Source organism: Centropristis striata, chromosome 2 (genome assembly GCF_030273125.1).
Source record: "Centropristis striata isolate RG_2023a ecotype Rhode Island chromosome 2, C.striata_1.0, whole genome shotgun sequence".
NCBI classification, from domain to species: Eukaryota; Metazoa; Chordata; class Actinopteri; order Perciformes; family Serranidae; genus Centropristis; species Centropristis striata.
In genome coordinates this window covers 40,608,104-40,635,225 of record NC_081518.1, presented here as the reverse complement: position 1 = coordinate 40,635,225, position 27,122 = coordinate 40,608,104, and the positions used below count along the sequence as shown (strand labels likewise).

General features: G+C 38.9%; 2 protein-coding genes across 5 annotated transcripts in view; one reads left to right on the top strand and one right to left on the bottom strand.

Moving 5' to 3' along the window:
- phkb (phosphorylase kinase, beta) overlaps positions 1 to 26,408 on the bottom strand; it is a 133,786-nt gene extending 107,378 nt beyond the window's left edge. For 2 of the 4 annotated variants that reach the window (XM_059351105.1, XM_059351113.1), the window contains exons 1-4: positions 26,288 to 26,351; positions 21,578 to 21,664; positions 4,174 to 4,312; positions 143 to 242 (exon numbers count right to left, since the gene is read on the bottom strand). In XM_059351105.1, the coding sequence (XP_059207088.1) occupies positions 143 to 242; positions 4,174 to 4,312; positions 21,578 to 21,664; positions 26,288 to 26,351 (390 nt within the window). Of the gene's footprint in view, positions 1 to 142; positions 243 to 4,173; positions 4,313 to 21,577; positions 21,665 to 24,333; positions 24,966 to 26,287 lie in introns of those variants that run through there. The other 2 variants (XM_059351122.1, XM_059351131.1) reach the window with 2 other exon arrangements.
- Positions 26,409 to 26,777: 369 nt separating this feature from the next.
- Positions 26,778 to 27,122, top strand: part of itfg1 (integrin alpha FG-GAP repeat containing 1) — a 168,529-nt gene continuing 168,184 nt past the window's right edge. The window contains exon 1 of the mRNA XM_059351179.1: positions 26,778 to 27,076. Coding sequence (XP_059207162.1) covers positions 26,899 to 27,076 — 178 coding nt within the window. The 5' untranslated portion in view covers positions 26,778 to 26,898. The remainder of the gene's footprint in view (positions 27,077 to 27,122) is intronic.

The window sequence follows — 27,122 nt, the reverse complement described above, 5'->3', positions numbered from 1 at the left end:
GCTCCGGCTCTGAAAGGCTTTGATGAACAGCAGCTCAGAAATACACCTTTGATCTGCAATACAGTGTGTAATTGGGGGGTGCTTTTATGCAAACATGTGGAGTGAAGGCAGGGGCTGAGCAGAGGCTGACTAAAAAACTCACCTTATCAGCCTGTCTCATATAGCAGTACAGGATCCCTCTCATGCACTTGATGGCAGAGTGCTCCAATTCATGGGTTCGCCCCATATCGTCATCGATGCGTCTGCATAGCGGGGAGAACAGAGAGAGTGTGTGAATACATGACAAATACAGGTGATAAGATGGGTAAATAAGCAAACTGATCACACAGATTATATAAACCACTTATTTTAAAGGGTAAAATGGAGCAGTTTGGCTAACATGGAGGTTTGCTTTAAACCTGTTCAATCATCTGACATTTTTTAGTAACGTAGCGACGTTGTCAGACTCTAGCAATGAATCTAGAGAGTTTAATGTTTCTACAATTCTACAAATGACAAGGTAAGATGCTTTATTGTCGTTGCATGTTAAAAATAAAATGTGGTACAATTGGATATCCAATTAACCTATTAAATCCTTTAAAATTGTGTGCCAGAAGAGTTTTGTCTGGCCAGACTTTATGTGTATGGTGCCTTTCATGTAGCTGCAAACTTGTGCTGTACAAAAAAAAAAGTGGTGTAGTGGATGTATCCTCCGGGGCTGAAAAGTAAAGCAGAAGTGCCTGAACTTGCATTCTTTATGCATTCTTATGGCCAGGAGGGGGCTACTCCACTGGCTGCCAAAAAAAAAGTATGATTGTATAGAAGTCTATGAAAAAATTATTCTAATTCCTACTTGATTTAGTACCTCAGTAAACATATTCCTAATGAGTTTATGGTCTCAGTGGCTAGCGTCAAGTCTTCTTTAATGCAGCATGATGTTAATTTGAAAATGTTGGTCCCATTTAAAGTGAAATAGACGATAAAGCAGAGTTTGCTTTTGGGCATGGCATACTTTATGATTGACAAGTGATTAGAATAGAGGTGTAGCAATGCATATCCATGGCACTGTGGACAGTTAAAGTTTATGCTTCATTCATTTAAAGACTTCAGTGTCCACACTAAATGGACTTTCACTAAAAAAGCAATAATGTGTCTATTTTTTTCCCCTCGACCCTCACCAATAGGTAACCCATGGACCACCATGTCGAAATGCCCAATTTTACAGCAAAAATATGTACATCCTGGTCCAAAAAATGGTTGTGGTCCCTACATCTAATTTCCCCCTTCACTTGTGTCAAAGCGACCTTTGTCCCTGTTGATAGCGGGGATTTGGGTTAAATCATTACTATAACAATATAGATTGCCTAACAAATTCATCAGTAGTAATCCAGAGTGGCTAAAAAATAATCAGCAATTTCTAAAGCCTTAAATAATTACAAGTCTTAATATTATACTTGCATTGATACAGAAAATTGTGAACACAAACATTAAATGAATGTGTTTTTTTTAAAATAGCGATCTTCCTAAAATACCACTTCAACTGTAGCTATGGTTGCAGTCACCAGAGTGGGAGTCAGCACATTCCTGTGAGGGCTGGGAGATCTCAAATGCATATTACAAAGGTCATGCCAATAATGACTTTGGGTATCGGCAGGGGAAAGCCAAGTTGCTGAGGTGAAACGTAAACGGTACATTAATCACACTGTCTTTTAGATGTGACCCTCCACATCAAAAGTGACTGCAGAGGATACAGCAGGCAGCTTTTCATCAACCAACGTCCTGTACTTCATTACGGGGCTACAAGTATTCAACACTGTAATATGCTTGAGGTGATCCAACACTGGCCAGGGCTTACAGTAACATATCCAGCTCTTTAAATTTAATTACAATTAATGCAGAGGGTGTCAGAAAGGTTAAACAACTACAAGAAATTATGAGAGACTCATCTTAGTGGTGGAATGAGACAACCCACACCAAATTTAATATAATATAATATAATATATATAAAATGCGACTGAGCAAGAATAAAACGTACTATATCTGCTTAAAATAGGAGTTTGTGGCAAATTCAAGTGCCACACACTCAACTACACACACACACAGAAGCTGGGCGTGAAGTAAGTAATGGCACTGGCCAAGCCTGTCAGATGAAAATCATCTTAATTAAATCTCAGTGACAATTCTAATAGGAGTCAGCCATGACTGATTACTGAGATCTGCCGCTGGTCACATCACTGCGGTACACTCTATTTTTACCCCTCTCTTTCCTTCTGTCTTCCCCCTCGATCTCATTCCTTCAGCCAGTCTTCCTCTCCATCTCCCATTGTTTCTCCCCCTCTCTTATCTCTCCATTTGCTTGATCGCTCGCTTGGCCTACCTCACTCTCCAACTCTCTTCCTATATCTCTACATTTAGTACCTCCATCTCTTTGTATCTTCCCTTTTCCTCTCTGTCTCCATCCCCCCAAATCTCTCTCTCTCTCCACATCTTTCTCTCCATCCTTTCTCGTCTGTCCTATTACGGGCTCATTTCGTGGAAGTGCTCTTTTCCCTTGAAACTAATCACAGAGGAATGCAGGCATCAAGTGCAGGGACGGCTGATAAAAGAGTTTGAGGCCCTTAGACGGTTCTCTGTGAAATTCTAAAGTGTTCTCCTTGAACCAACAATCCCGATGTGTTTAAAAAGCAAAGCCTTCAAATGACAGAGGCAGATTAGAGATCAGGGTCAGTAGGCATGAAATAGAAGAGAGTGGGACAAAATCAAAAAAGTTTAAGAAGAAGGGATATGGTGGGCAGAACCATAAACCAATGTAACTAAGGTTTCTGCTCTAAAAACACACTATAAGTGATCTATCCATCCATTTCAGTGCTCATTTTACATCACTTTTGCTGTGGTGCTGGAAAAATGTAACACATTTCTCACCTTATTGCAGTCACATTATTGCAAACTCTGTCTCACAACTGATGTGACAAATATACAAATCTCAGCTGCAGAACATTTTGTAGAAGTACTACTATTTAACAGTCTAACAGAGGTATACATCATGAAAAGTAACAGAAATGTTCCCTATTTGTCTATGGGATTTCATACGGCATTTATGGTTCACTTGCATATTTATATGCACAAAAAATGATGTACATATTCCTTACTGTATAGAGCAGCAAGCAAGCACTCTGCCTAAATTACATAATGGGTTAACTTCTTCCACACATCAATATTTAGTGTGGTTTAATGGCCCCATGGTACATAATCTCTCAGTAAATGACCATTCATCAAACCCCTCCCCCAGTTGTCTGATCAAAGCCCAGTAACTACTGGTCTGTCCAGCTTTGCAGATTTCTTTACATGTTGAGGCGGTGAGCACAAAGCTGTAGTTAGGGCAATACCCAGGGGTTTGAAGGGCTGAATGATGAATGTATTTGACACTACAATCAATCTGTAATTCACCTTAATTGTGAATTAATTGGGATGTTTATTTTGGCTGACAAAAAACAGGCTTAAAATAAAAATTAACAGCTGACTCTTTTTTTCTTTTGGTAGAACAGCTGAACAAGACCAGGGAAACACTGTGAAAGTTCCAGGTTCGAAGACAAAAACAAGATCACAGCTGTTTAAATGTACACAGTGCCATGGATATGCATTGCTACGCTTCCATTCAGATTGACAGGTTGCCACTTGATAGCCACACACTTAAGCATAATCTGCATTTTGCCTACTGTAAATGGGACCATAATTGAACATATAAATGAACATTATACTGCATTGAAGAAGACTTTAAACTAGGGATTGAGACCACAAAGTTATTAGGAAAATAGCTACTGAGGTAATAAATCAAGTGAGAAGTAGGGTCATTTTCTTCTAGACTTCTACACAATTGGACTTCTTTTTGCAGCCTGTGTAGTCGCCCCCTGCTGGTCATTAGAAAGAATACAGTTTTAAGGCATTGGCTATGTATGTAGACCCAGAGGCTACATCCACTTTTATTACTTAACAGTCTATGGTAATGTATTATGTTGCAGAACCAGAGACATTAAAAAGTCTGAGTTCTAATTTACCTGTATTAATTAAAACTAATGGAGTGCCCTTCTTGAAGTGGCACACATTGCAGTTCAAAATACATTCATCTCTGCAAACATGAAACACTTCCTGCGTGGTTAATGTGTGAGAGTGCTGGAGTGTGCTTTGTGTACTAACCGATAGGCCAAAGCCAGGGCCCAGGCGCTGGCAGCACAGTAGAGGGAGTCCCGGACCTTGGCCTCCTTGCAGGTGGAGCATGTTTTGACCGGGAAAAGGCCAGTTGTGGGACTCTGGTAGTTCAAAATGGTTATCTTGACTAGAAAGAAAGAGACAGAGAGAAAAAGATAGTGGAAGTGGTGACGCAATCACTTCTGCAAAAATGCAATTTTGTTCTAATCTACTGACACTGACATTAGTTTAAACACCAGCGAAGAAAACATCTTTTACACATAAAAAGCTAGTTACTGTGGCACTGCTCTATTAGCCTTTCACAAAACAACTGAAGTGGCTCGAAAATGACTCTTTATGCAGAAAGTGCAGCTTATAGCACTCAATGTTCTGAAGACAAACAAGTCCAAAAGACTTATATTAACACCAATATTCATTACAAGTCTTCGCCGAAAAGACTGCTTTTAGGAGCATATACACCTTCATACTCCCACACACTTTGCACGACCTGAGTTGGTCTGTTTTTCACTCCTACACTGTGGTAAAGCTCTCAAACAGCATCACTCTCATCACGCCTACGCCAGTCTCAGTTGTTATCCAGTTTTTCAGACGGCCATGTTTCAGAGCAGATGTGAGAAGCTATTTCATTCTGCTTTGCAGTGTCAGTTGTACAAGTCGCAGTCCCACAGGTCTGACAGGACACAGTAATGGACTAGCAGTGTGTATCTTCTCTCCTTCTGGTCTTTGGGCATGTCTGCATTTGTGAAGCGTGGAAATGGAATATTTATCCAGCTCCTCGAGCAGGGTTACAGCTTACTCCCTGACCTGTAACTCTCCTCAGGCTATGCAGCTGTTGCCTGTGCTTCAGTCCTTATATGCATATTCAAGCTCAAATAGGTTACATCAAATTCCTTTGTTAAATTAAATTTTAAAAGGCTAGGTAAAGACATTTGGCAGCTAATTTTTCTTCTGGGAAGAAAGCAAAAGTTAATGGTCATAAATGCACAGGAAGAAAAGCTTGGTTTGTGTTGTATAGAAATCTACAGTATGCACTGTGGAAGTGAGATAACAGATGGATGCCCATTCAAGCTGAGCAAAGTGTGAACGGTGACATGGAAAGTGTGAATGGCTGCCACAGTAAAGGAAACAATAATTCCTGGAGGAATATCACTTGGACTCAGGGTGCCATTTTTGTTCCAGAATACTTGGATTGTGCTGCACAAGCTGACAAGAGTCAGTTTATGTTCATGTCAATGTTTTGCAAGGCATTGACAAGACAGACATGGAGTTGTGTAAGCTGGCTTGCTCTGTTATGTGCACAGACTTCACCATCAGTTACAGAAAGACTGACTCACATGAAGAGATACAAGCAGCTTCGCCATTTGGGTACGAGCTATTTTAACAATCTAATTCAGCAGAGTGAGATCTGGTCTTGAGGTTATGAAAACTTCTACCCACTCTGAGCAAAATACTGACTCCATTCCAGCTCCGGTGGTGTTGTATAGCTGGCCTCGACCTCGGGTCTGAGAGACTTTACTTTTCTCAGATATATTTAACAGTTACAAAATACAACCCTGCATGACCTGCAGTGCGTCTCTACTTCTGCAGCTGCAGAAGTAGAGACTGGAAATGAAGAAATCAACCAAGGAAACTACCTCATGTGTTGCATGTCTGAGCCTCAAACATCTTGCTTCTTTTAAATTAGCTCAAGAAAAAACGACACATCAATTGCCTGTTGATATCAAATTATTCTAATACTGCAAAACACATGTAATTATTACCTGCAGAATGCAGAATGTACATATACCCCTACATTTTGAACAGACAACCCCATAGGATAAAACATTTTAGTGCATTTACAGATTGCTCAAAGAAACCAGGTTACATGGGGGATCAGAGAATGTAATAACATGCACTATACAGTAACTTGGTTACTGTAAATCCTAATATACATACATGCAGCATGTCATATTTCTATAATAACCCCAACCTTATGTTGGAAGCATATTGCTTATTTTAACTGTAGTTGTGATAGAAGACTGTCTGACTTGCAGAGGCTGTTTTGTATGAGTCTCAGTTAAACATTGGATGGAATTATTTTAAATAGGAGAACACATCACTCCATGTAATTCCTTTCATTCACCTGCTTTGCTGTAATTTCCCCTGTCTGAAGTCTTTGTCATACACACAAGTACAATGCAGACGACATGTAAACTTGAGCCCCCTGGTCCGATATACTTTTTCATGTTTAAAAGAAAAAGGTTTTTGGTATGCCATGAGTGTTTTGTGCCACCGATCCAAGAAGTAACAGCAGGAACCTTTGAACTTTAAGCAGCAGCATCCCAAAGGGTGCAAGAAAGATTGGCTTGTAGAACAGCAACACTTGTATTTGTTTTCTTTAATGCAGTATTTTTAACATGCTTGTTAATTTCACAGTTGCTGAACAGTCTGATTTGTGGACAGTTTTGCCTAGGGCTCCAAAAATGCTAGAGCAAGCCCTTCACTTCCTATATGGTCATTGAAATACTGTTGAAACAACAGTTATGTACAAATACACTCATAAAAGCATGGTCAACTGAATTTAGCCTAGTTGTCAAGATGTTCTGAGGCCTGAAGATTACCGGAACAATACTATACGTTTGAATCAGTGCTGTACAGTGCCAGCACACAGTGTGAAGGGAAAGTACCAAAATCTATTCATTACTGCAGTGTTACAAGAACGCCTGGGAAGCCCTACAGCAGGTAATGGCCACGATAATTTCTTGGGAAATGAGGGAGACATTTTTCAGCCGAAGGTTGTAACTGTGAGTCTCTGACTGCACTAAATGGACAAGCAAAGATAAACTAAGATGGTTCAAGTTCACCAAAGTTCATGCTCGGCATTAGTTACCGAGGACAGAACAAGGGATGGAGGCTCTTAATACGAACAGATCGGAGCCCTCCAATAATATATGCTGAAATATTACATATTCAACAGAAAGCCTCCGGGAAAAGTAATTTATCTGTTTCAAACACCCTTGCACAAACACACACACATGCACACACATCCTCCTCTCCTGTAGAGGTCCCCTCACTGATGACTAATCTGTCTGGAGGGATCACTTCATTTTTCATCAGAACATTATGCCGGTGCAAATGACGGGGACATCCATTCTGCACTGTCGTTTGTTACAGAGGAAAAGAGAGACAGACAGGAAGAGACTGATGGAAAGAGAGATGGAAAGAGAGACGGAAGGAGACGACAGTGAGGGAAGGAGAGATAGAGAAGGTGTATGTGTGGAAGAGGAAAAAGAGGATGAGTGTCTGTGATTAAAAAGGTTAAAAGTAATGTGGACTGGGAGAGAGACGGGCGGGACGGTCTGTCTATCTGTGTATGTGCTGAACATGTGTGTTTGTGTGTGTGTGTGTGTGTGTGTGTGTGTGTGTGTGTGTGTGTTTGTGTGTGTATGTTTGTGTGTATATAGGTCAATTGAAGGCGACAGTGAAATTGGCAGTGAGATATAGAGGTTGATAGGGTGAATTAGACAGAATATTAATAAAACTCTCAGGCACTCCACCTGCGAGCATCACATTAATTAAGTGCACACTTACATGCATGCACACGAGAAGACACAGATTGATATTATTATAGTCTCAGGACATTCTAAGGGCTCTGCCTGTATGTAACCCTGGACTTATTAAAGAAACTGAATTTGTGAAGATGAGCCCTGACACTAAAGTAGCACATGTGCAATGACAAATGATTTATTCATTTCTGTGCCCTTGTAAGGACACTTGGTCTCTGCATAGAGTAAATGAAGTGTAAACACACATGCTTAGACATACGGACACACACACACAAACACAGTCCAGATTCATCTGGATTTGGAACCAGTAATAGGACAGTGCCTTTGGGTACAGGCTAATTTTGACTGCAGCTACATTAGTGGTAAGAAGCTGTTACATGTATTGGTCATAGCATTCACTAGACACAAATGTATCACATGCTGGTATGCTACCTTCAAATGCTGTCTGTCTTGTAAATCACAAATCTTACAGGCAAAGACATTATTTTTCATGCACTGGTCAGTTTTAATATGTTGAGCTATTTTGCTTTGCTTTTTTTCCAGACGAGTAGAAAGGAAAAATCCAAAATACACATGTGGTTTATTACACTTACAAATTCAAATTTCAAATTCACCAGAAGTAAGCATTTTAATGTTAATTTGCATATTCAAACATACGGTTTTAAAAGACTTGTCATATATAATTGTCTGAATGGAACCAGTCAACTGGGGACGTTTCAAGACATCTATGAGTTTTTTCTTAAACTCTGAGCCAGAAATCTCCACTTCAATAGAACTTATATACACCAAACTGTCCTGTTTCATTTCCATCTAGATATTCTGGAGTTTTTTACAGAGGGGTTTGTCATTATCAAAGCAACGTGCCTCCACGCCAAAAATAAAAAACACATCAGAATCAAAGTTTAACGTTATAATAATAAGATATCATGTTGAACATGAAACGTTTCATATGATGACAAGATATTTTGAACTTATTATGACATACAAACCTATTGATATACTACAGTGTACTGTTATAATATGTAATGTTTCATGGTGAATTGTGAACTTATTCTTATATCATAAAACTTTTAATTTTATAACATGATAAGTATGTAAGTGACTTAAATATGTACATCAATGGTCATAATTGCAGTTGTTACTGCTTAAAAAAGGACATTTATATAAAAGAAAATGTAAAATCTATTTATCTATTAATTACCTTGTCTAAGAATTTATAAAATTCGATTGACATTTCAGCAGGTATTTTAAATTTACTGTAAAACTCCATAGCAATAAAAGTATTAAAAGTAAACTCTAGTTTTCACAAAGATGAATATATTATCATCTACAAAAACTCAAGTAAGTTAAAAGCAGTAATTCATTTCTATGAAGGTTGCAACGAAATTCAGAGGTTAAAAAAATCCATCTGTATAATATGTATTTATGCGAAATGTATTTCACAAAAAAAGCCTGGGATGAAATGAGTTGCGGAGCTTTGATACCACTCAATCTGGAAGTGTAAAGGACTCGAGGTTTCATCTTCTGCAAAACACTTCTGTGGAAGTCATCATTAGACGCAGAACATAAACGATGAGCGTGCTGAACGTTGTTCTCAGCCTGCAACTTTCTCTGGATGCAAATCAACTGTTGTTGGGAGTTTTCTGCCAAGACATCCATCAAGCTAATGTCCCACTAAATCAGCAGCTAATGTCTCAGACGCACACAGTCTGCTCTTTTACAATGGGCCATTTCACCGCGCCGACAGGGTGGAGAAAATGAGAGAAGATGATGAGAAAGAAAAAAAATTCAGAGAGATAGATTGAAAAGAGAAAAAAAAATAAGAGATGAAAGAGTAAGATTATATCTGTACAGTACCACAGCAGATGCTACAGGGGAAAAAATGGAAATACACAAACTGTAATATTCACCATTCGTGCCAGTCTCAACAATAACTTCTCTGTCTACTCCTGCTGACGCTGTCATAATGTTTCCTGCAATATAACATCTGTGACATGAGGTGCTATTGAACGAAAAACAAATGCAGCGGCCATAAAACCTGACGACAAATATGCTGACATAGTAGCAGCAGCTCACTTAATAAAAGAATAGTTTATTTTTTGGGGGGAAATATGCTGATTTGCTTTCTTTCCGAGAGTGAGATGAGGAGAGGAGATTAATAAACAGCTCAAGCAAAGTAGAGAGCTAAAGCGAAGACATGATGTTTAGCCTAGCTTCTCAAAAAGCAGCACCTAACTCACCTTAAAGCTTAAATTATTATGTTTAACTTTTAACTTTTATGACAAAAAACAGTGAATTTCTACAGAGCCCCCGAAGCGACATGAGAATAAATCTAAGAATAAATGTAAGGCTTTATTAGGCTGTTTTGAGGGAATTGCTTGACACACGATCAAAGGGAAGTGAAAGTCAGCAAAATGTAGCATAAACAAAATGTTTTACCTTATTAGTTAACTACAAAGTTATGTAAAACATAATGGCACTGTGCATATGCGCCAACATGGGTTAAACAGTGTAGATATAAGGTCGGATTAAATCATATTGTGAAGAGACTGTGTGTTCCACATGGCTACTTAATATTCACGTCGGATGGGTGACCATGATCATAGTGTGTACTTAACTTGCTATTTGTTGTTAAATTTATTTTACATATGACATTTCTTGCATCCAAGTTCATCATATACACATAAGGTACGCTGCCTGCAGACACTATGATCATGGTCACCCATCCAATGTGAATATTAAGTAGCCATGTGGAACATGCAGTCACTTCACAATATGATTCCATCAGACCTTACACTGTAAAAAATGTTTGTAGAAATAACAGTAAAACACTGTCAATTTGCATCAGAAATAGGTTGTAAAATTAAACATTGTACATCACCGTAGCAGATACTTTTAATTACTGTCAATCAAAGAATAGTAAAAAACTTTAAATTCTACCACCATAAACTGTAGAAAACACACAGTTTTGCTGTAAAAATATAAATTTTTCATGTAAAGTTAATGGAGAAATACCACGATGACACAATTATCCTAAAAGTAACGGGATTATTCAGTATAAATTACAGTTTTTGCTGATATTTACATTTACATACGCTCACTGTATTTTTTACGGTGATGTTCTGGCAACCACAGCTGCCGGTATTTTACCGTAAATTAAACAGATTTTTTTTACAGTGTATATCTACACAGTTTAACCCAAGTCAGCATCTATGCACAGTCCCATTATGTTTTACAGACATCTGTAGTTAACTCATGCTATCTGTATGACCACCTGTTTTTCAGCAAAGACTCCTAACCTCCTCGTCTCCTGAGTCTGTTTCTTAAAACCACATAGTACTTTTACATACTGTCTGGTCTGTTTTGATATTCATAGTTAGATTGCACTTATTAACACAATTAAAGCAACTTTTTATTCTCGTGCTTTATTGTATGTATGTGTATTGTACTTTATCTTGTAATTTAATTGCTTCAATACAAACATAGTGTTGACACTGCAAGGTAGTGCAATCAAATCAAATAAATAAATAACTAACAAAAAGATAAATAAATAAAATCAAAAGAGACAGAAGGAAAGAATAGCACAAATGAAAAACAAAGCGAAGAAAAAAAAACAGCCTGGCAACCTTATGTTTTTGCAACAAGCTCATAATGACTATAAAAAGAAGAAAAAAACAACATATTTTTTCCATTCCTTAATCGGTGTGAGCCAGACGGCAGAGCGATCGCGCCTTCTGCCTCCAGTATTATCAGGAAGGAGTCAATGGAGTGTGACCACATTGCCACATAAATAAGAAACCATAGAGAGGTGAGGGAATGAAAGAAGAGTGGAGGAAAAGAGAGACGGTGGTGGGGGGGCGAGATGATGGAGTGATGAACTATGAGAGATGGAGGTAAACTTTCACTCTTGATAACGGAAAACAAGTCCCCTATCACAACAGCATTGTATGCTTAATACAGCTGGGGGCGGCTTTGCAACACAACAACAAGGAAAAAGAAAGGAGGAAAATTGTAACTGGTTTGATTTGTCATTGTCACCCCAACCTCACCCCCTCTCCACCTCTTTTCCTCCCTGAAAGTGAAAGAAAGCAGGTATATTGGCAGGCAGGTCTGGGTGCCGGCGATAACAATGTTGGCTTTGTTCCCCGCTAGAATTGGACAAGCGCTTCCAGCCGCCACCCAACACAACAATTAAACAAGCCCAATGTTCAACGCCGCGTTTTCGACATACTGCAATCTGGCGGAGGCTTTTCTCCGTGAATCTATGGGGTTTTAACGCAGCTGATGCTGGGGGCTACGCTGCGCTCGCTGATAGCAGCAAATCAGTTCCAACTGAGAGCTACACCTGTTGCACACTAAGCTCTGCTTATTGTCTTCTGTCTTTTTTTTTTTTTTTCAAAACACACAGACTAATGAATACCCAGCAACCATACACTGCTGGCATATAACCATACACTGTATAGCATATAACACACACACTAACTGACAGAGGAGCACACACACACACACACACACACAAGCTGCCCTGTCTTCATCAGGGCAGACCAATGGGCTGTGTCATATCTGCCAGAAGTGTGTTCATGTGAGAAAACGGTGCATCCAGCCTGGAACAGACCCTTCCACACAGGACGCATTAACAATCCCTCAATCCACACCTGAGTTAGAGGCAGCAAGATGCCGTTTTACTGTTTACTGCTGGCAAAAGCTCTACTTTATGAAGTCTTAAGTAAATCTGCCTGCCTGAGCCAAATCCTGACCCAGAGCTGTGATTCTTCTGTGTTTTTTGTCTCCATAAATGTTGTTTTTCTTTTCCACTGTTTATAGCCTTTTTGAAATTCATATCAGTTTGACGTTGTTTTCTGCAGAATATGTTGTGACTTTAATATCATGAACATCAGTCAAATAGTCTTCTGCCTTATAAAGTACAGTAACAGCCTTGAAAAATACCTTGACCCAGAACAACAGCTTTTGTGTCCTATGTGAAAACAAAATAATAATAATAATAACAACAACAACAACAACAATAATAATAATAATAATAATAATAATAAATTGTATTTATAGAGCGCTTTTCAGGGTACACAAAGACGCTTTACAGTTAAAACAGTTAAAATGCAGTTAAAGATAAAATAAAATTAAAATCAACAACAAAGCTCACACATTAAAAGCAGTTCTGAAGAGGCGAGTTTTGAGGAGTTTTTTGAATGTGGGTGGATCTGAGCAGTCTGTTTTTGGGGAGAGACTTCCAGAGGGAGAGGGCGGCGATAGAAAAGGCTCTGTCACACCAGGTTTATACGTAACAGTGACTCCATTTCCACTTGGCTTTAGAATGCGTCTTGGGGGACTGGATCACAAGTGGTCAGCTCTAAATGCAAGTATTAACAGGGTCCAAGACGCATTATGATCGAATCACTCAAACAACTTTTCAAGGTGTTCTAGGATCCATTTGACCACCAGTTCGAAAATGAAATTGAGCGCGCAAAGCAGTATGGGTATACCCAGGTTATATAATAAATGTGCACGGGGCAATTTTACCTTCTATGAGGAAGTTACGAAATCCGAACACAAGTGGTCAGCTGGACACCCTGGAGACGCATGAAACACACACAAGTGTAAACGGCAATGTGTCTCATCTGTCCACCCGATCACCCAAGACACATCATAACACCAAGTCTAAACACATTCTGTGTCCCTTTTAATAGTCACATCTTTGTAACAACTTCATTTCTGGCATTTAAGTGCATTTCTTCACTTTTTAAACTGTCTTTTTATGCGCCAAACCAGGACGTATTTTGCCCAAAACCTAGAGAATTGGTTCTGTAGCCAATTTTCAACAAAACTGTAGCTTTTTTTTTTTTTTTACAACAGCGAACTATACGTGTACGTATAATGATGTATACTGGTTGTTTTGGGTGGTATTGACAGACAACCTATTCTGTCACGTAGGTTGGAGATCTTGTTGGAAGGTAAAAGGTTGTCTCGTGATGATTTATTGCACCATAATATAAGGGGCTTCTAGCATCTAGCATCTAACCTACTCCTGTCATTCACTCCTGCACGTTCTGTATCGCTGCACTTCTCTGTGAGTTTGGACGACCTGACGGCCCCAACGTATAGTAGGTCTTGACTTGGACATGCGTTTTCCCATCTCTATATACAGTCTGTGGTCTAATTATTTAGGCTCCCTTCCCGAAAAAAGCCCACTCTGGTCTTTGGCTTGTGAGAAATATACGGCTTATATGGCTATGTTTGTTCTCAAGCCGTGGGTAGACATACTAAAATGGGGGGTGGTATATTTTATGACCCCGCATAGGAAGAGGAGCCAAATCTAAATGGCTTGTTGAATGTCATGTTTTCTGACAGGCAGCTCACAAAAACCTGACTTGGGTTGTTTAATTTCACAGTTTGGGGCTTGATAGGCACCAATATATGTGGACAACTACTGAAAAAGTGAGTTTTGCCATCATCACATGTCCCCTTTAATTTAGACTCCATTCATGACTTGTCGCCCTTCAACTGTTTAATATCCAGCAATCAGTCAGCACCAATCCAGTCAACACAAGTCGGAGTAAGCAACGTAGTTTTTTAACTCCCACGAGATGCAGGATTGGTAAGAGAAGCTATTGTGGGACTGCAGGAAGAGAACAGGTGTCTGTTGAACATTTCAAACACACAGAATCACAGCCTGTGAAACTGCAACATGGTGTGGTGTGACCAACACTGACCCCTGTTCCAAGCACTCTTGTCTGATCACAATAATTGATGCAAAGAACGCAGAGCTACAGTATTGATAAAAGTCCAGTTTAACTTTAACTACACTCTGTTGGGTAAAACACGAGTCAGCTGGTGATTATCAAACTAACTTCTGCCTGGTGCATGACCGAGAGTGCAGCAATCATTTTTTTCCTTTCACAGTTCCACCTCACTCTGACTATCTGAGCCATTATCCTCAAGTACTCCCTCTTGTAAAAACATAGGGACATGCTGCTCCATCAATGGAAGGTCTCTCACTCAAATGTCACAGAAGCACTGGAGAGCTCCAAACAGGCCTGACGTGGGTTATGAGTCTTTATTAGTACATCTGATTCCTAGAACTACACACACAACTGTGCACAAAAACAGACAAAAGCTTACTTGACATGTATCATTATACATAATTGTCTTCAAGAGGAACAAACAACAACTCAAAAGGCTCAGAAATTCCTCCTAAGAGCATGAACAGATTGTCCTGCTGTACTGTAGAGTACATTTCTGTTACTTTAACAAAGCCACTGAGAAAAGCTAAGCTTATGTCCACAGTGGCAAAATCAGCACTGATCCTTAGGGACAGCATCCTGAGCTGTAATACCAGACTCTAACAGCCACACAGAGCCAGAGGCAGCACATGATCCCGTCTTCTGCACACTAAACCCAACTTGATCTGATTCGAAGAGGTGGTGTGTTTGGCTTTTACCCTCTGTTGGTCTGCGGCTCCACTTGTATGATTTAACTTATTGATTGAGAATCTGGTTTGTCATCAAAACAAACACAAAAGATATACAGTGTCTTTTATAGTGTAACACCTTATCTAACATCTCTGCTTCACCTACTTCTTCTCTTCCTCCAGCCACACTTCCTCCAACCGAGGCTCAGTCACAGACCACGTGGATATAGGCCATTCCCACAGCAGACTTTTTGGCTGCGTTCAGACTGCCAGCCAAAATCCGATTTTTAGCCCATCCAGATTGGAACTGGATGGCTCTTTTGAAGTCTGAACAGTCACAAATCACATGAAATCCGATTTTTGCAAACCGGATCGAAACCACCTTTGGGAGGTAGTTTCAGATTCGGTTTTGACTGTCCGTGACGTCACTCTCCGCGGCACGCATAGCGCCGGCAGCGCCGAAACGAGGTGTCCACCGGCAGCCGCGCCCGACTCATGCGGCCCGACGGGGGCGTCCATCCGCCCGGTTTCTCCCCTGGTGCGTCTGAGATGTTCTGCACCTCTACTGGACAGAGATAAGGCCAATATACTGAGGTGACCTGCCTCCATCATGTTTGTTGCTTTAGTTCTTGTCGCTGTCGCAATTATATGACGTCTGACGCCGTTACTATAGCAACCTGTCAGATCAGTCAATGATGTGGCCCAGTCTAAACAGAGCCATATCCGATTTTGACACTTGATAAAAACAGTGTGGACAGTCAGCCCTAAAAATCGTATTTGAGTAGGAATCTGATTTGAATCAGATTCGCCTGCAGTCTGAACGCGGCCTTTGACTTGTCAAACACAGGTGTAACTAACAAGATTAATAACGGCTGCATTCAGTTTAGGTGTGGCAGTGCCAGAGCCTTGCTGTTGTGCATGATGGCTCACTGGCATTCAAAAGTGGAACAGAGCCATCATTAATACTATTAGTTACATCTGTGCTTTTATGATATGACAAGTCAAAACCTCTGACACGAGACAGGTCTATCATTAAACAAACAGATTTCCCTTTATGGTGATTACACTGGCATTGCACCAAATCTGAAATGATAGCACATTGCTGTCAAATGTGGTGTTTAACCTTCTGGCTGACAGTCAAACATTAAGACAGCAATATTTCATATCAAATTTAAAAAATGTTTTAATGGAATCTTACTACTAAATTAAAGCATTTTTTTCTTCTCTTTATTATTTCCAAAGGGGCGATTACAATGAAGTCTGAAATATAGGAAGCTACATGTTTAGCTGTGTGGCAGTTGATGATAATTTCTTTATGTGTACTGGGAGGTAGCAGTGGCTGGCACAGCGCTGCAGTCACAGCTGCAGGTAATTTAGTAATCAGTACTAATGTGTATTTATCTCTCCTGCGGGGAGGCTGGAGACTACTTCACTGATTACACATGCCAGAAACATCACCTGAATTGGATTCCAGTGGCTAGTGGTAAATCCATCATCATCCATCGATCATGTTTGTGTCCTTCCTTAGTTCTTAGCGACAACTAGCTATTTTCAAACTTGTGATTTGAGACCACTTTTTGTAAATGTAAGTGTGGTTTATTCTAATAATATCTTTATTTGAGGTGCTTTAAGGTTTGTAGTATGCATGTAGTATAAAAGAGTGGGAAAATAAAGATTATGAGAACCAACCCAACATATTTTTGGCAGAGTTTACATTTTAAAACTGCATTTTAAACAAGTGTTGGTCTGGTGTGTTGACCATATTCCTTTACATTTCATTTTAAACAGGCCATGCTTCAGTGAAGTACACAACACACTAGACCTGGTGTGACTCATATAGTCTTTAATGACATATAGGCAACTTGGCTACTGTGCTCACACCAGCATACAGACCCAGGGTGAAACAGTGGTCAAAGAATTCAACAATATGGCCACAGGAAGCTATGCCAGCGCTGCAAGACTGTTTTGAGACAACACAGTGGGACATTTTCAGAGAGGCAGCAACATATGACAGTGTTACTGACTTACATTCATTCACAGAATTGTCATTGGCTACGTCAATAAATGCATTGCTGAAGTGACAGTAAAACCATCAAGAGGTGTGCCAATCAGAAACCATGGCTGACTGGGGACGTCTGTCTGACGTCAGGCGTCTCCCTGCAAAGCTGGAGACCCAACAGTTTGCTCACAGAACCAACCATGACCATGACGATATCGCCACAACCTTACACTGTCACACCTAGAGAGCGAGAACACCTACACTGCAAAAAAAGAAGAGTTGGGTGAACTCAAAACTTCGATACAATTTTAAGTTGGACAATTAAACTAAATATTTTAAGTTTTGTTTTCGAGTTTGCTCAACTCTGAATTCAGATTTTTTAACTTATAATTTTACATTGTTATAACTTTTAATCCTTACTTCTGCTAACTTCTACAATGTGCTGAATTGGCACGATTGTAACGCCGCTATGAAATGTCAGCTAATATTGCGACCACAATTTTGAGTTAGCATTGATATGCTAATGGCTACTCTTGTAGCTGTAAGGCTGTAACAAGCAGCGCCACTAGCATCAGTTAGCCGCTAGCATCAGTTAGCCACTAGCTTTCGCTAATGACCGAATTTCAACGCTTTCCCGCATTTCACAACAAAGAAATAAGAGTTAGCAGAACTATTGTCCCTTGTTGTGAACCCCAACATAAAGATATAAGTAACAACAACTCACAAACTTGTTTTTGAGCAGACAACTGGCTTCCTTTGTTGTGCTAACTTACATTATTGTCCTAAATGTCAATAATTTATATTTCCAAGTTTTGCCAACTTAAATCACCAAAAAATACAAGTTGGCTTTTTTTGCAGTGTATGCCAGGATCCTCTTCATCAACTTCAGCTCAGCATTTAATACTTTCATCCCACAACAGCTGGGACGTGGTAACGCTGAGGCTGCTCGAGGTGGACACTGGCAGCTGCAACTGAGACCTCAACTTTCTCACTCAGCGGCAGCAGGCAGTCAGGGTGGGCAGTCACACATCAAATACCATCGCAGAGAGCACAGGCTCACCCCTAGGCTGCATCCTGAGCCCCCTGCTGTTCAGTCTGCTCACACTGCACTACCAGACTCAGCACCAACCATATCGTCATGTTTGCCGACGACATGGCGGCGGTGGGTCTCATAGAGGACGGAGGTCCAGCAGCTCACAGCGGGGGGCAGAGTCCTCAATGTGGACACAACAAAAAAGATGGTGATTGACTTCAGGAGGGCTGGCAAACACCATCACACACTGCTGAGTATTGATAATGGGGCTGTGGAGAGGGTCAGCAACATGAAGTTTCTGTGAATCACTTAGCTGACGCCCTGACCTCCGGCATCAACAATGCAACAGTCACCAAAAAAGCCCAGCAGCAGCTCCTCCACCTGCGGAGACTCAGAAAGGCACGTCTTTCCACTCTTCACCTCACCACCATCTTCAGGTGCACCATTTAAAGCAACCTGACCCACAGCTTCACTTCCTTGTTCGGGAGCTGCTAAACAGGAATTGAAGACAGCCAGCAAGATCATTGGTGCCGCTCTCCTTCCTGATGGAGCTCTACCAGCAGAGCTACCTCCATCATTGAGGACCCTCACCACCCCTCCCACGGCCTTCTCTCCCTCCTGCCATCTAGGGAGGGACAGGGGCATCTGCTGCAGATCCAGCAAGATACTGAACAGCTTCTTTCCACAAGCTTTGTGGAGATGGTGAATGGACTGTGTCCCCTCCCTTCACACACAAACTAAGCACCTGTCAACAAGAAACAGCACTTTACCCATGGACACTAATTTTTGGCACTTCAAGTGGTCACAAACGCACTTTTCTTCAGCTGCTAACTATCATGTTTAGTGTGACAGCTCTGCTACTTAACTGTGTGTCTGGAATATTTTCAAGTTTGTTTGTTTTTTGGGGGGTGGAGAATTTTAAATATGTATTACTCTTAGTCTTTTAATGCACTGATTGGAGCTGGGGATAGGCAATATTTTGTTTATTTTGTGTATGAAAATAATCTTGAATCTTGAAAAACAGTTGCACTTAAAAGTTTGTGTAAATATTTAGTCTCTACATACACTCAGAAAGAATGGGCTGAATTAGTACCTTTAGGGGTACAATTTATCACTGGGGCACTACCCTTTAAGGTATAGCTGTTGTATTGTACCCTTGTTTTTGGCTTGGAATCATATATATGCACCTTTTTCACCTTAAAAAGATACCTTGATATCAGAAATAGGGCTACAGTCAGAATCACTTTCTGTCCCCCAGGGGACAATCTACATGAATGCACCCTAAGGGTTTTTTTTTTAATTGGACTTCAGCTAATTATGTTTTAAGGGGCCAAAAAGATGCATACAGCAGAAGCCTATGTCAACAGCTGTACCTTAGAGGGTGCTGCCCCAGTGACAAGCCTTTGTAACCCTAAAGGTGCAAATTCAGCCCATTATTTCTACGAGTGTACTTGTGTATGTAGTTTTATTTTGTGATGCGCAACAATCCAGTGTTATAGTAAATATTAGTTATAACAATAAATGTTTTAACTAACGTAAAGGGACAGTCATCCTAAAATAAAATAAAATAAAATAAAATAAATAGTTTCTTCTCACCTGTAGTGAGAGGAAGGTGCTATTTATTAATCTATATAGTTTTGATTGAAATTGCCAAGTGTTGGAGATATTAGTGTAGGTCAGAAGAGAAAAAATGGTTCCTACATGAAACTGCTCACAACAAAGTCTGTGGATTATCTTGAGTAACCAGGTCATTATTTTTAAAAAGAGACATCAAATGTATTTGTGTCACTTTAAGCACCATAATCTACTTGCCATAGAGTTTCAATATATTTGAGAGAAGGCATCTCTACGGTCAATATCTCTCAACACTCAACAGAAGCAATTCAAACCAAAACAAGAGATGTAGAGTGATAAATAGCACAACAAGTAAGAGGAAAAAAAAATGTATTTTCTGATTTGGCGGATGCCTTTAAACTTAACATGACATGATTCTCTATTAATACCACGTCCTTATTGTTTATTGTTTATTGTTAAAAAGATCCCCATTAGCTGTCACCAAAAGTGGGACGAGCTAGTCTTCCTGGGGTCCACAAGACAAAACAAAAATCACTTAACAATTAAACATTGTAGACATTATTATATACATCAGAAATCATTCCGAATAAGTTATTACATTCATATCTATTACATTAATTCTCACTTTCATACAGTAAATATGTTAATTCACTACTCACAAATTTAAATAGTGCATTCTCAAGTAATAATTAAAAGATACTTTACTATTCAGTTCACGAATATTCAGTGGGCAATTATTCCAATAACTGATAGCACGATAAATAACTGTTCTCTTTAAGGCATTTGATTTTGGACATGGTAACATCATCTGACCACCATTAGCTGACCTTGTCACATAAGAATGAACCTGATCACATCTGACAATTTGGTTATATAAGAAAACAGGTTGAAAAGAATAGACAGTGTTTCTAAAAAAAATTGTTGTATTGCACGCCAACCTGTACTCTACCATTAACCAGGAAAGTTGACGGTGCATACTGATAGTGTTTGTTCTTATTGAACAATGTTATCTTGGTTGATAGAAGAAGTTTTACTGGATGTAGGCTCTGCCAATGGTTGCATGTCTCATGCAGCATTCTCCTCCACTTACACTGTCTCCACTATTTGTCACTGCTAGACGTCTGGGGTGTAGCGCCTCCAAAACGATTATGATTGGTCAAAAGAAATACAAACAAACAGGAGCATTTTTGGTACAGGGGGCAGCCAGACCTTTCTCCAGTGCAGACGCAGTGCTGTGAAGATGGCTGTGAAGACTAAAAAACCCTGACCAAACAGTAAGATTATCTAGCACAGCGGCTCCCACAGGATCCCTCAACAACTCCCCTATAACAAACACGACCAGCTGAGTGCAGTGCCAAGCTAAGTCAAGTCAGGACACCTTTGTGTGGAATTAAATTCAGGTCAGTGCATGCTGGGTGATTGTTTCTGCTTCTGTAACACCCGGGAACCCCCATGCCTCGCTTTTATCTTGCCGACCGATAACAATTTCTCTCTAAACAATACTGTCTGTCTGAAAGATGTAATCACTACACCCAAGGCTGCAATTTCAGCCTATTGGCAATGACAAAACAACTGCCAGCTTTACGGCCGCATACATTAGCTCAACAGTGTGGCCATTGTTGTTGGTGGGCTCGTGTTTTAGAAGAGAAAATTTTCTGGAACACAGTATTTCAAACAACTTGCGAGTGTAATCACACATGCTGCACTTGGTAAAACTGCTAACGACAGCGTCATTGTTTCAGATATCTTGTATTTCGTACCTGCAGCAGTAATATAAGGTGCCTCATACTATTGATAGTATGAATACGTGTACTTACCGGCATTGTAGTAGCGGTCTAGCTTCTCCCAAAGGGGCTCATCCTCACGCTGGAGAATGGACAACTTTAGAGGTTCATAGATGGAACCTGAGGAAGAACACATCCGTTACATACACACTTTATAAGTGCAGTGGTGGAAGAAGTACTCAGATGTTTAACTAACTAAGTAAGTGTAGCAATAATACAGTGTAAAGATACTCTGGCACAAGTAAAAATCATATCTTCCACATCTTACTTCAGTAAAAGTACATATGCATTTGAATCAAAAATATATGTCAAGTACCAAAAGTAAAAGTTCTCATTTTGCAGAACAATATACTCTATTTTATATTATTGGATCATAATTATAATGTTGCATCTGGTAAAGGTGGAGCTTATTACAACTATTTTGTATACCACTGGATGGTTTCATCTATAACAATACATATATGAGCATATAGTTTCTATTAACAATCTAAATCTGCAAAGTGTAGTAACTAATGTTATCTAATAAATGTAAATGAGTAAAAAGTACACTGTTGCACTACACAGAGTCAAGCACTCCGAATTGTACAGTGCCTGTGCAGTCATTGTACTGTAACGGTGCTAACACCAATGTGAAAAGTCCTAAAAATGTCTCCCTTATATTTATGATCATTAGGTGAAAAACTGAAAGGAGTCAATGTTTTTTATCCAGTCACATGGTGACTCTTCAGTATTTTCAGCCTTGAAAAAAATAGTTGATATATTCCAATATGGTAATTGAAAAGTTCTACTGCCTGTCAATACTTCATCTTTTCATCAAATTCTCTTTTGTCCAATTATGAGTGAAAGTAAAAAGCAGACAAAAAAAACAACCAGAGAAAAACACAATAGACATGCCATCAGTAAAAACTGTTTTTCACTGCAACACACTGCATCACAAAGGCCTCAGCAAACAAAACAATATTCAGGCCCAGAGCTAAAAATTCAAATGGTAATGTGACTCGCCACCAGATATTTCCTGACATTTTTTCCCTGAGCTGGGAGAGAGAGAGAGTTTGAGGGAAACCCCCATCTGTTAGACTTTCTCTATTTTCAGACACTTTTCCCTTTGCTGAGATTTGCATTTTAATAGGTTCGACCTTGGGTCAATACCACAGGTACTGAAAAAATTCACATTCTGGCTGAAATTAGCATAATTTTCATCAGCTTAAAAGTTGCAGGGGACAAAGCCAATCCATCTCTTTTAAAGATAACACTTTAAAAGAGCATAGAGGAAGTGAAATATTCCAATTTTAATTTCTAACATGAGATCAGACAGGCGTTTGGCTGGTTTAAAACAATCCCATGACTAACTACAGTGATGCAGACCTCTAACACTATAATACATGCAGTAGCCTATATGACCTCATTAATACAGTACATTCATTTTGTGTTACTTGGAGGAACAAGAAGATTATTCATGAAGCTAAACCAACATAAGACACAGATTATGAGCAATATTATCCTAGGGCTGCTCGATTATGGCAAAAATAAAATCCCTATTATTTTTGTCAATATTGAGATCGCGAATATTTAAGAGTGTTACTTACTGACTTTGGAAACAGCATATATTAGACTTTAAAAAAAACGTTTAACATGGATTTTTTTGAGCTGTAAATATAACAACTGAAAAACAAGTTTTAAAAAAATAAAACAGGGATCAATAAAAAGTAAAAAAGGATACATGAAATAAATAATAAATAAATGCATGTCGTTTCAAAATAATGAATAATTAAAAATAAATTTGATTAAATTAAATCAACTCTGATATAACATAAGGGCACTTCATATACTATTAAAACTCATTCACACATATTTAATATATGTATACGTAAATAAAACAAATTAGACCAAAATAAATTGAATCGAATGTGTTGTAGTGCACTGCCACAACGAAAACAACTAAATATATATTTACCATTTTTATCAACATATTCAAATAAGTAACTCTGTAAAAACAGGGAAAGGTGCACCACTGTAAAAGAAGAGCTGCACTGGATTTATACCAAGACAAAATCCTATATTTCAGTTTATAAGTATTGCCAAAAACCCAAGTCAGTAAGAGTGTGTAACTGTCAACATGGCTGGTTGCCTTTTAATCAAGGAATAAAGTAACCAGTAAGAAATAATACATCAAAATACATACAGTACAGGCCAAAAGTTTGGACACACCCATCTCATTCAATGCGTTTTTCTTTATTTTCATGACTATTTACATTGTAGATTCTCACTGAAGGCATCAAAACTATGAATGAACACATATGGAATTATGTACTTAACAAAAAAAGTGTGAAATAACTGAAAACATGTCTTGTATTTTAGATTCCTCAAAGTAACCACCCTTTGCTTACGAGAATATAAGACATGTTTTCAGTTATTTCACACTTTTTTGTTAAGTACATAATTCCACGTGTGTTCATTAATAGTTTTGATGAATTTACCATATCAATAGTCATGAAAATAAAGGAAAAACATTGAATGAGAAGGTGTGTCCAAACTTTTGGCCTGTACTGTATGTCCACTTGAAAAAAGAAGATGATGAAAAAGATGATAAAAATAACCAATTGTGATTTTTCAGGTGACAACATATTAAATGAAAACATCATCAACTGTAATCATAAAATAGTTAGATTATAACCTATAACAATCCTCTCATGTCTACAGATAACTAAATGATTTTCTTGTGATCGTTACCCGTGTCCTCTATGGCCTTCTGTGTGAGGCTGACTGTCAGATATGCTGCCACTACTTACCAACTCTGTGAACTTTCCGAAGAGGCTGGGCTTTCGCAGCCACTGAAGCAGCCATTCTCAAAAGGTGAAATTAAGGCCAATCGTCTCTCTCAGCTAAATCACAAATCTACAGCAATTCACAGGAAGGAGTTAGTAGCACAGAGTTAGATTTTAGACATGCATAATCAACAATGAATTACAACCTGGGTAATGATGATGATGATGAACGACATGCAAGAAATTACAATGCATTATATTTGCTAAGGTTATTTTAACCCCTGAGAGATGCAGAGTCATAATGAATTACTATATGATGGAAAAGTCATTATGAAAAGGACTCGAGCAGAATCACTACACCAGTAGATTATGACAGCACTTGAATGATTTTTGCCATTTATGCTCCATAACATTCTCCTCAAGCTATGGGCTCAGATTGCTGCACTGCCGTGATAATATTGCTGTTTTAATTAATAGAAAAGTCATTATAGTCTCTCTGAGTCATAATAGTTTCTCTAAGATCTAATGGCCGACTGAGTTTTTCAATGGTCAGTGCCAATATTTAGAGAGCGGGGCAGCTGATGACCAATATGTAATGCTGATGTAATGTTTTTGTTGTTGTGTTTGTTTGTTTGTTTACAATATATACAGTACTAGTCAAGAGTTTTGACACACCTTCTTATTCAATGGTTTTTCTTCATTTTTATTATTTTCAACATAGATTAACACTGAAGACATCAAAATTAGAACAAATATAGAATTATGTAGTAAAAATAGGATATGAATATGTTTTAGATTTTAGATTCTTTGAAGTAGCCAAGAGTTAATTTGTGGAGTTTCTTCTTAATGTGTTTGAGACCATCAAAACAAAAGGTGGCTACTTTGAAGAATTTAAAATATAAAACATATTCTGTTTTTTGTTTTTTTCACTTTTTTTGTTTACTACATATTTCCATATGTGTTCCTTCATAGTTTTGGTGTCTTTAATATTAATCGACAATAACAACATAATACAAATAAAGAAAACTATTGAATAAGAAGGAGGTGTCCAAACTTTTGATTGGCACTGTATTTAACACTGTAATTATTTGTATTGTCTCTGCTTAAGCAAACCTGCACTGTCAGCAGTGCATTATTTTAAATTAAAAAAATTAAAAAAAATAATATACAAATTGGGCCCCCTGACAGAGGCATTGATCTGTTCCTGTTATTTCAAAATTACATTAATCGGCCTGATTTATCATTCTGCCACGGCTAAAATCTTTGCATAACTTCTGTTTACAAGCTGCCTACATGATTCCCAAACTACAGCAGTTATTATACTAGATGATTTATGGAAGAACAATGTTGTGAAATATTTATTTTGCACAGCAAAAATGATGCTACAGCCAAGAAAACTACAAGCATGACAGCTGACTACATTTACAATCACTGCAGTCCCTCTTTTATAATGTTTATAATGTGTTTGTAATGTGTCTGTGAGTTTAGAAAGACCTGGTCATGGATATTTTACCACTTAAAACAATGACATTCCTACATGTTTTGACATATAACAGTGATTGTGATGTTTTTATCTTTTGGATAGTAGATAAAACAACCCTTTAAGCTTTTTCGTTGGATTGTTTTTCCTCGAATACCAGGCTGACTACCACCAGTGGATGGATAGCACAGTGTGCCAGTTTCTGCAGGCCCTCACAACACATGCAGTACACAGAGTACAGTTAACTGTGGATGAGATGTACTAACAGTGTAAGGAGACCTGGTGAAAAGCTCTTAAAATAGCCTCTGTGCTGCACATTTACACCTCTGACCTTTCATGCTTGCACCGTTACTGCAGTGAACAAATTAAAAGGGTAAACCAAGTCGGTTTAAACCCCTTGTTCGGAGGCTTTACAAACAGACAGTCTCACTCAGGCACAACAGAAACAACCGGGCGTGTCACACCGCAGGCTGTCATGCAAAAATAATTACGTCTGACCTGATCTTTTTGATCGGGCTTTGAATTCCAGGAGTTTCCAGCCGACATCTGCCAGGCTCGCCATGTTTACACTGTGTCAAACTCGCTAGAAAGTTAAAGATTTCTGGTGTCGTCCTTCAAAATAAAACGGAAGCAGCAATAAGGCTCCAGTTTATAAAGAAAAAATGTAAAAAGATGATGTGCTCTTTTAATATAAAATTCGTTATAGTAAAATATGTCACGTAATATTAAGGAGTATCATGTTCTTGTGCTTATTTTAGCTTGATCTGTTTTTATTTTGAAGGGTAACCTCCTTTACTTCCGAATAAGCTCTAGCTAATTCTCGTTAGCTTGATACATCTGTCAACTGTCAAACTACCCGGAACCTCGGGAACACGACACTGACGCAAACAAGGAAACTATAGTACTGCATTTTTTTACGATATTTCAGCGCATTGCTTCAACCTATTTCTAAAACAGTACAAATATAACAACAGACATCTAAATAATAATAAAAAAAAATTTAATTTCAATGCGTCATTTAATCAAACGAAGCTGCTATTTCACCCTGCCGTAAAGCTGTGTGCCGTATTACAGTTGATGTTGTTGTGGGGAGCCGCACTAGACGAAGGATGTGGATATTCAAATTCAATATTTTGGCATTTTTATTATTTTTTGGGGGACTTTATAGCTCATTTGCTCTTCAGGATGTAACGGCCGACCTTTTTGGTGCCGAAAATTTCGGGACGGTGGCAGCGTTTGGAGATTTTTACGCCGATAAGCAGACGGATATGTTCATCATCAGAGAGCGTATGTTTACGTTACTCTGTTGTGTTGGATTAAATGACGTAAACCG